This window comes from Silurus aristotelis, assembly GCF_946808225.1.
Source record: "Silurus aristotelis genome assembly, chromosome: 9".
Classification (NCBI taxonomy): domain Eukaryota; kingdom Metazoa; phylum Chordata; class Actinopteri; order Siluriformes; family Siluridae; genus Silurus; species Silurus aristotelis.
The window spans coordinates 30,554,017-30,564,016 of NC_139582.1; the positions used below are offsets into that span (position 1 = coordinate 30,554,017).

The following is a 10,000-nucleotide window of genomic DNA, read 5'->3' on the forward strand; positions in this document are numbered from 1 at the left end:
AATATACCCCAAATACCCCTCTAATATACCCTCTAATATACCCCAAATACCCCTTTAGTATACCCTCTAATATACCCCCAAATACCCCTCTAATATGCCCTCTAATATACCCCAAATACCCCTTTAGTATACCCTCTAATATACCCCAAATACCCCTCTAATATGCCCTCTAATATACCCCAAATACCCCTCTAATATACCCTCTAATATACCCCAAATACCCCTCTAATATACCCTCTAATATACCCCAAATACCCCTTTAGTATACCCTCTAATATACCCCAAATACCCCTTTAGTATACCCTCTAATATACCCCCAAATACCCCTCTAATATACCCTCTAATATACCCCAAATACCCCTCTAATATACCCCAAATACCCCTCTAATATACCCCAAATACCCCTCTAATATGCCCTTTAATATACCCCAAAGGTACAGTCCATACAGTTTGATAGTGATGTGTGTGTGTGTGTGTGTGTGTGTGTGTGTGTGTGTGTGTGTATGCTTGTGTGTATGCTTGTGTGTATGCTTGTGTGTATGTTGTGCGTATGTTGTGTGTGTGTTTGAAAACCCTTTCCTCCAAAAATGTTAAACATACACAAGTTATTTCCTGTCCTCTAATCATCCCTCTTTCTTCCCTACTTCTGTCTGTCTGCATATGTGTGTGTGTGTGTGTGTGTGTGTGTGTGTGTGTGTGTGTGTGTGTTCTACCCTGCAATGTTCTTCAGCAGCGAAGAAACAAACATGGAGGAAGTAACCTTAGTGTATGTACCTGTGTCTCTGTGATTTCTGCACACCTCTGTGTGTGTGTGTGTGTGTGTGTGTGTGTGTGTGTGTGTGTGTATCTGTACTGTAGCATGCTCATATACTGCATGTACTGAGGTGCTGTGTTTTTACATGCTACCCAAGTGTGTGTGTGTGTGTGTGTGTGTGTGTAAAAGACAATGATTGAGTGTGTACCACTTACAAACACACACAGTTTCTCTCTGCTCTTTTGTGTTCTTCTGCAGACCGTTTCTGACGTGAGTCCGCTTAGACGTTCTACATCCTCATTAGTTCATGGACGTTCTGGTCGTGGCATGCGATTGGATGATTACTCTCTGGAGAGGGTGGAGTCAGAGGAGGGGCCGAGACATGGGAGAAGGAGGAGAGAGAGAGAAAGAGACAGAGAATGCAACCACCGCACCTCAGAGAGATCGCTGACTCGCTTTACAGATGCTGATACAGGTCTTACACACACACACACACACACACACACACACACACACACACACACACACACACACACACACATGCTCTTTAATTAATCTTTGCTCTGTTTTTTGCTGTTAGGTCTGGGTACGGATCTCAGCACCACCACACAGTCAGGTGAACTTCCACCGAAAGAGCGTGAGCGAGAGAGAGGAAGAGCAAAAGATCGGCGGCATCATCACCACCACCATCATCATCACCACCACCACCACCACGGTTCAGTAGAGAAAGAGCGGTACGAGAGAGAACGAGAGTACCATCATCATCCTCAAAACAAAACCGACTCTCACTGGTCACGCTCCCCCAGCGAAGGCAGGGCACGCAGACAGGTACACACACACACACACACACACACACACACACACACACACCCCAACCCACCCACACACAACCACCCTACCCCCTCACACACACAACCACACACCCACCCTACCCACACACACACACACACACACACATACACACAACCACCCACCCACAAACAAACTCTCACACACACACACACATCCACACACACACAAAGACACAGCACGATTATAATAAATAATGAGGGGTGTGTGTGTGTGTGTGTGTGTGTGTGTGTGTGTGTGTGTGTGTGTGTGTGTGTGTGTGTGTATTTTAGGGAAGCAGTTCTGTGAGTGTAAGTCCAGTTCCTTCTACATCAGGAACCAGTACTCCACGCCGGACGCGACGACAGCTCCCCCTGACTCCGCCCACACCACGCCCACATGTTACATACTCACCTGCCCCCAGGAAGCCCCTCCCACCACCCACTCCTTGCCGTGAGCCTCCACCCATCGGCCCGCCCGCTCGCCGCCCCTCCCCTCGCCGAGCTCCCTTCTACGACCGGCGTTTCGAATATGAGCCTCCGAACTATGAGCAGAGCGTCACTCAAGGACACTCCCACAGCCCCCGCCATGGCTCCGCCCACCACAGCCCTACCCATCGTAGTCCTGCCTCTCATCACCGGCGTGTACCCAATGGCTACCGATCCTCCTCGTCTCCATCTCCGCATCGCAGAGGCCCCGCCCACCATGCCATGCAGCGTGCGCCGCAGCCCCGCCCACCCCGGAAAAGTCTCCACGAACCGTACAGTGAGACAGACGAGGATGACTGGTGCTAAAATCCTGCTGTTCCTACACACACCGCATGGAACTACACACACACAAACACACACGGATGGTGCAGAGCGGTGTAGATGTGTGCGTGTGTGTGTGTGTCTGTTTGTGTGTAAGAGACTTTTTAAATTTAAACAACACACAGCAAACAGCCAAATGAGAGGACTTGCTGCTTGTTCTCTCTCTCTTTTCTAACACATTACCCAGAAGGCTGTGCGACGGAGGGAGGGGCTGGGTGTGACCCCGGGGTCGAATCAGCATGGTTGTCTCCAGGGGTGTTTTCTCTCAAACTAACATGGAGGAAAAACACCTGTTTTCACCTAGCAAGAAAAACGACAATAAAGACAGCATGCTCTTGTTACTGAGAGCTCCTCCTACTGCATAACTAGCCAATGGCGTCACAGCCTGCTACTGATGAGTTTTATCATCTATGTTTACTCAACATGCTGAGTGACCTCACAGTCGAGAGCTTGGGTAGCGGATGAGGGGGCGGGGCAACGACCGGGACTGAACCATTAGCCAACCACGAGGGCGCACTGAATCAAAGCCACGCCCACAACACACCTTTCACATGCATGTGAAGTGGGAAGGAGGGATGAGCAGCGGGGGAGAGACAAAATCATCTTCAGTCTTTCATTATTGAAGTTCTTCTACTTCTTCTTCTTCTTCTTCTTCTTCTTCTTCTTCTTTGTAGACGTTCGAGGAGCACGTGATGTTCTGTTGCTTAATTTCCTCTTTTTGGACTCAGAGGACCTGAAGGAAACCTGCATGATTGATTGAAAAAAAAAAAAAAAAAAAAGAGTTAAACCGAAAAAAAAAAACAACAAAACATGTGAACAGTGAGTGAGAGAGTGGCCATGGATCGCTTTCAGTTCTTTATTTCCCCACAATTCTCCCCTCTCGCTTTCTCCTGCTGCAGGACATAAAACAAAACAAATCTAAATTGCTGATCTGTTTTTCAGGACGAGCAGAGAAACAGCAAGAGATGATTTCTCTTTCTTTTTCCTTTTCTGTCAATAATAATAATAATAATAATAATTATAATAATAATTATTATAGTCAGATAAAACAAGGGGTAGGTTTTATGTAATGACAAATGATCATGTGACTGGTGACAGCGGTGGTCATGTGACTTTTGTTTCTTGTTTTTGTTTAGCTTGTTTGTTTGTTTGTTTGTTTGTTCACGGTCAGTCTCACTGAGCACTAGGGCCCCAGCTGCAGGGAACAGGAGGTTGGGACACAGCCCTTGAATCCTTCTGGAAGGGGACAGGAGGAGGCAGGGGCTCTTCACTCACTACTAAGTGCACTCCAGACTGTAGTGGACTTTGTGCCCTCAGATCTTTTCTACTGCAGGAGTTTTATCTGTTTCAGCATTTTTTCAGCTGAAAACACACGCTGAATTTCAGGGCTCATCTGTGTGTCACTGTGTGTGTGTGTGTGTGTGTGTGTGTGTGTGTGTGTGTGTGTGTGTGTGTGTGTGTGTGTGTGTAAGAGAGAAAAAGACAGAAAGAGATATGGCTTGACTGTGATTGTTCAGTATGTGCTAGCATGTCTCCATGGCAACTCCGTAAACCGCCACTGACCACCAGAGGGCGTCACCCACCTCACTCTCTCTCACACACACACACACACACACACACACACACACACACACACACACACACACAAACAGAATAGACCTTTGGGAACATTCACCAACACTGCAGTAGATACACACTTCTTAATATACACCACATCAGTCACTGCCACCACAGTGGGTAGTGTATAGTATTGTAGGGTAGAAGAGGGTAGGAGATGGTATGAGAGGGTATGAGAGTGTAGGGGATGGTATGAGAAATTAGGAGAGGGTATGAGAGTGTGGGAGAGGGTATGAGAGTGTAGGAGAGTGTAGGAGAGTGTAGGAGAGGGTATGAGAGTGTAGGAGAGGGTATGAGAGTGTAGGAGAGGGTAGGAGAGGGTATGAGAGTGTAGGAGAGAGTATGAGAGTGTAGGAGAGGGAATGAGAGGGAATGAGAGGGTATGAGAGTGTATGAGAGTGAAGGAGAGGGTATGAGATGGTATGAGAGTGTAGGAGACAGTAGGAGAGGGTATGAGAGTGTAGGAGAGGGTAGGAGATGGTATGAGATTGTAGGAGAGGGTATGAGAGTGTAGGAGAGAGTAGGAAATTGTGTAGGAGAGGGTATGAGAGTGTAGGAGATGGTATGAGAGTGTAGGAGAGGGTATGAGAGGGTAGGAGAGGGAATGAGAGTGTAGGAGAGGGTATGAGAGGGAATGAGAGGGTATGAGAGTGTAGGAAAGGGTAGGAGATGGTATGAGAGTGTAGGGGAGGGTTTGAGAGTGTAGGAGAGGGTATGAGAGTGTAGGAGAGAGTAGGAGATGGTATGAGAGTGTAGGAGAGGGTATAAGAGTGTAGAAGAGGGTATGAGAGTGTATGAGAGGGTCGGAGATGGTATGAGAGTGTAGGAGAGGGTATGAGAGTGAAGGAGTGGGTATGAGAGTGTATGAGAGGGTAGGAGATGGTATGAGAGTATAGGAGAGGGTATGAGAGTGTAGGAGAGGGTAGGAGAGGTTATGAGAGTGTAGGAGATGGTATGAGAGTGTAGGAGATGGTATGAGACTGTAGGAGAGGGTATGAGACTGTAGGAGAGGGTATGAGACTGTAGGAGAGGGTAGGAGATGGTATGAAGGTGTAGGAAAGGGTATGAGAGTGTAGGAGAGGGTATGAGAGTGTAGGAGAGGGTATGAGAGTGTAGGAGAGGGTATGAGAGTGTAGAAGAGGGTATAAGAGTGTAGGAGAGGGTAGGAGAGGGAATGAGAGGGTATGAGAGTGTAGGAAAGGGTAGGAGATGGTATCAGAGTGTAGGGGAGGGTTTGAGAGTGTAGGAGAGGGTATGAGTGTAGGAGAGAGTAGGAGATGGTATGAGAGTGTAGGAGAGGGTATAAGAGTGTATGAGAGTGTAGGAGAGGGTATGAGAGTGTAGGAGAGGGTATGAGAGTGTAGGAGAGGGTAGGAGAGGGTATGAGAGGGTATGAGAGTGAAGGAGAGGGTAGGAGAGGGTATGAGAGTGTAGGAGATGGTATGAGAGTGTAGGAGAGGGTAGGAGAGTGTAGGAGTGTATAGGAGAGGGTATGAGACTGTAGGAGAGGGTAGGAGATGGTATGAAGGTGTAGGAGAGGGTATGAGAGTGTAGGAGAGGGTATGAGAGTGTAGGAGAGGGAATGAGAGGGTATGAGAGTGTAGGAGAGGGTATGAGAGTGTAGAAGTGGGAATGAGAGGGTATGAGAGTGTAGGAAAGGGTAGGAGAGTGTAGGAGAGGGTATTAGAGCGTAGGAGAGGGTATGAGAGTGTAGGAGATGGTATGAGAGTGTAGGAGAGGGTATGAGAGTGTAGGAGAAGGTATGAGAGGGTAGGAGATGGTATGAGAGTGTAGGAGAGGGTATGAGAGTGTAAGAGAGGGTAGGAGATGGTATGAGAGTGTAGGAGAGGGTATGAGAGTGTAGGAGAGGGTAGGAGAGGGTATGAGAGTGTAGGAGGGTATGAGAAGGTAGGGGAGGGTAGGAGAGGGAATGAGAGTGTAGGAGAGGGTAGGATATGGTATGAGAGTGTAGGAGAGGGTATGAGAGTGTAAGAGAGGGTAGGAGATGGTATGAGAGTGTAGGAGAGGGTATGAGAGTGTAGGAGAGGGTAGGAGAGGGTATGAGAAGGTAGGGGAGGGTAGGAGAGGGAATGAGAGTGTAGGAGAGGGTAGGATATGGTATGAGAGTGTAGGAGAGGGTATGAGAGTGTAAGAGAGGGTAGGAGATGGTATGAGAGTGTAGGAGAGGGTATGAGAGTGTAGGAGAGGGTAGGAGAGGGTATGAGAGTGTAGGAGGGTATGAGAAGGTAGGAAAGGGAATGAGAGTGTAGGAGAGGGTAGGATATGGTAGGAGGGGGTAGGAGAGGGTATGAGAGTGTAGGAGGGTATAAAACTGTAGGAGGGAATGAGAGGGTATGAGAGTGTAGGAGGGTATGAGAAGGTAGGGGAGGGTAGGAGAGGGAATGAGAGTGTAGGAGAGGGTAGGATATGGTATGAGAGTGTAGGAGAGGGTATGAGAGTGTAAGAGAGGGTAGGAGATGGTATGAGAGTGTAGGAGAGGGTATGAGAGTGTAGGAGAGGGTAGGAGAGGGTATGAGAGTGTAGGAGGGTATGAGAAGGTAGGGGAGGGTAGGAAAGGGAATGAGAGTGTAGGAGAGGGTAGGATATGGTAGGAGGGGGTAGGAGAGGGTATGAGAGTGTAGGAGGGTATAAAACTGTAGGAGGGAATGAGAGGGTATGAGAGGGTTAGTTAAATGTAACATTCTTTAGACAGGAAGTCTGTTTCACATCTACACATTTAGAGTAAACGCTGCAGTCAGGATTTAACTCTAAACCCTACTGCTGATACCAAATATTAAAGTTCATGAAGTCAGTTTATAACAAACATCAAACACAGAAAGAACTATGGTGTGTGTGTGTGTGTGTGTGTGTGTGTGTGTGTGTGTGTGTGTATTTGTGTCTTTGGTTTATGTGTATAAACGAATAAGGGCTCTATGTGCTGCCAAACTCATCAGGATTCTGTGTGTGCGTGTGCATCTCCTTACCCACAATGCACCACTTTCCCAACACAGCGGGAGTCACATTCAGTAACAACAAACATCAATCATTCTCCTGTGGTGACGCCCAAAGCCCCTCCCATCCTAATTTCCATTAGCCAATCACGTCTCAGATCCACATACCACTCTTAAGGGAAGTGTAACGGGTCTGATCGCCATGGCGACAAGGTGTGTAATGCCCTGCATGTGCAATGTGCATGCGACTCCAGGATTAAACATTAAAGAGAATAAAGAGTGTAACACACAGTAAAACTGCAGTGTGTCGTTTTAATAATGTATTACACACACACACACACACACACATACACACACACACACAACAATTGTAGTGTTTTATTACTGTAACACACACAGTACAACTGCAGTGTGTCATTTCATTACTGTAACACACACACACACACACACACACACACACACCCTGTACAACTGCATGAGATAAGATAAACCTTTATTCGTCCCACAGTGAGGACATTTCTGTATTGTCATTTCATTACTGTAACACACACACACACACAGTAGAACTGCAGTGTCATTTCATTACTGTAACACCTACACACACACACACACACACACAGTAGAACTGCAGTGTCATTTCATTACTGTAACACACACACACACACAAACACATACACAGTAGAACTGCAGTGTCATTTCATTACTGTAACACACACACACACACACACACACACACACAGTAGAACTGCAGTGTCATTTCATTACTGTAACACACACACACACAGTAGAACTGCAGTGTCATTTCATTACTGTAACACACACACACACACACACACACACACACACACACACACACACACACACACACACACAGTAGAACTGCAGTGTCATTTCATTACTGTAACACACACACACACACACACACACACACACACACACACACAGAGAGAACAACTGTAGAGTGTCGTTTCATTAGAGTGGTGGTAGTGTGGTGGAAGTGTGGTGTTAGTCTGATGGTGCTCTGATGGGCATGTGGTGGAAGTGTGGTGGTAGTGTGTTAAAGTTATGTTGGTAGTGTGGTGGTAGTGTGGTGGAGCTCTGTTGGGGGTGTGGTGGAGCTCTGGTGGTAGTGTGGTGGAGCTCTGGTGGGTGTGTGGTGGTGGAGCTCTGATGGGTGTGTGGTGGTGGTGTGGTGGAGCTCTGATGGGTGTGTGGTGGTAGTGTGGTGGAGCTCTGGTGGTAGTGTTGGTACAGTGTGGTGGTTGTGTGATGATTAAGGTGTTAGACATCTGATCAGAATGTTGTGACTTCTTACAAGCTCCCTAATAAACAGTGTTAAACTGTTCATAATGATTGTAGTCCTTAACCACTGTTGCAGACCACACCTTGCTTACCTTTACTTTCACAGGAACCCCTGAGAACATCCTCAGCTGCAGTGCATGGTATCTAATTGAAGAGAGCTCCATCCAGAGACCAGACTGGAAAGAAGAAAAGAACAGGATCGCTGGTACGTAACAGAAGGTAAGACAGACATGAGAGAGCTTTTCAGCATCAACAAACCTGAGTGAACGTGTGAGAGTGAGGAGACGACATCATCCAAATATCCCAGTTCATCAAAACACTCCATAACCATGATCCCTCCAGATCTGCTCCTTTACCTCACAAACACCTACTGACTAAACACTCCACTAAATAAATACAATGAGGAAAATAAGTATTTGAACACGCTGCTATTTTGCAAGTTCTCCCACTTAGAAATCATGGAGGGGTCTGAAATTGTCATCGTAGGTGCATGTCCACTGTGAGAGACATAATCTAAAAAAAAAAATCCAGAAATCACAATGTATGATTTTTAAACTGGTGGTGTAGCTTTACACACTAATACCACGTGACCGGTGGTGTAGCGTTACACACTAATACCACGTGACCGGTGGTGTAGCGTTACACACTAATACCACGTGACCGGTGGTGTAGCGTTACACACTAATACCACGTGACCGGTGGTGTAGCGTTACACACTAATACCACGTGACCGGTGGTGTAGCGTTACACACTAATACCACGTGACCGGTGGTGTAGCGTTACACACTAATACCACGTGACCGGTGGTGTAGCGTTACACACTAATACCACGTGACCGGTGGTGTAGCGTTACACACTAATACCACGTGACCGGTGGTGTAGCGTTACACACTAATACCACGTGACCGGTGGTGTAGCGTTACACACTAATACCACGTGACCGGTGGTGTAGCGTTACACACTAATACCACGTGACCGGTGGTGTAGCGTTACACACTAATACCATGTGACCGGTGGTGTAGTGTTTACACACTGATACCACGTGTCCAGTGATCCGTACACTAGGATTCGCATAACACAGGTCTGAATGTTGGGTTTTTCCTGTATGATGATGTCTGGATGATTTCTGTATGTTCTGCTGATGGACCACATGACATCACATAATAAAACGCTGGTTGTGAAGAACGCTTAATGTGGATTAATGTGATCAGATAGTATTTTTAAAGATCAGACTCAGTGAACACATTAATATTATGTACAAACGAGAGATGAGTCCAGAATACAAGCGTAACGTAATTAATTATACGAGACGTAGAAAACTGTTCCAGAAAAATGCTAAATGTTGCTTAAAGAATATTCAAAGAATCGTAACATTTTTATTTTGTACAGATAATCAATAACATTTCTAAATATTTTGAAACCTCGTCATCCTTTTTTTTTAATGTGTGCTTTCACGTGGTTGCCAACAACCAATCACAAATGTTATACCTATCTATACACTGTACACTAATGTTTATAATTTATAATGTTAATGTATAGAAACTGATCATGTATTAAATAATACACTGAACTCGGCTCTTTGAGTCTCAAAATAACCGAATCTTTTTTGTTTTTGTCATCTAGTTCATTTCTTTCCTTTAATCACCTTCATATCGTCTATGGGAGTCACGTGATAAAATAATATACGTTTCGAAACAGAAGAGTCGAGTGGTAAACGACTCAATTCTGATTTCTGTTTT

General features: G+C 46.1%; 1 protein-coding gene across 8 annotated transcripts in view; it reads left to right on the top strand.

Annotated features, from left to right (window-relative positions):
- The window catches only part of LOC310731654 (voltage-dependent P/Q-type calcium channel subunit alpha-1A-like), a 14,482-nt gene extending 11,778 nt beyond the window's left edge, over positions 1 to 2,704 (top strand). For 4 of the 8 annotated variants that reach the window (XM_083551403.1, XM_083551404.1, XM_083551407.1 and 1 more), the window contains 3 exons: positions 1,013 to 1,229; positions 1,335 to 1,582; positions 1,876 to 2,704. In XM_083551403.1, coding sequence (XP_083407529.1) covers positions 1,013 to 1,229; positions 1,335 to 1,582; positions 1,876 to 2,376 — 966 coding nt within the window. In that variant the 3' untranslated portion in view covers positions 2,377 to 2,704. Of the gene's footprint in view, positions 1 to 730; positions 767 to 1,012; positions 1,230 to 1,334; positions 1,583 to 1,875 lie in introns of all 8 variants that reach the window. The other 4 variants (XM_083551400.1, XM_083551401.1, XM_083551405.1 and 1 more) reach the window with 2 other exon arrangements.
- The last annotated feature ends 7,296 nt before the right edge of the window (positions 2,705 to 10,000 follow it).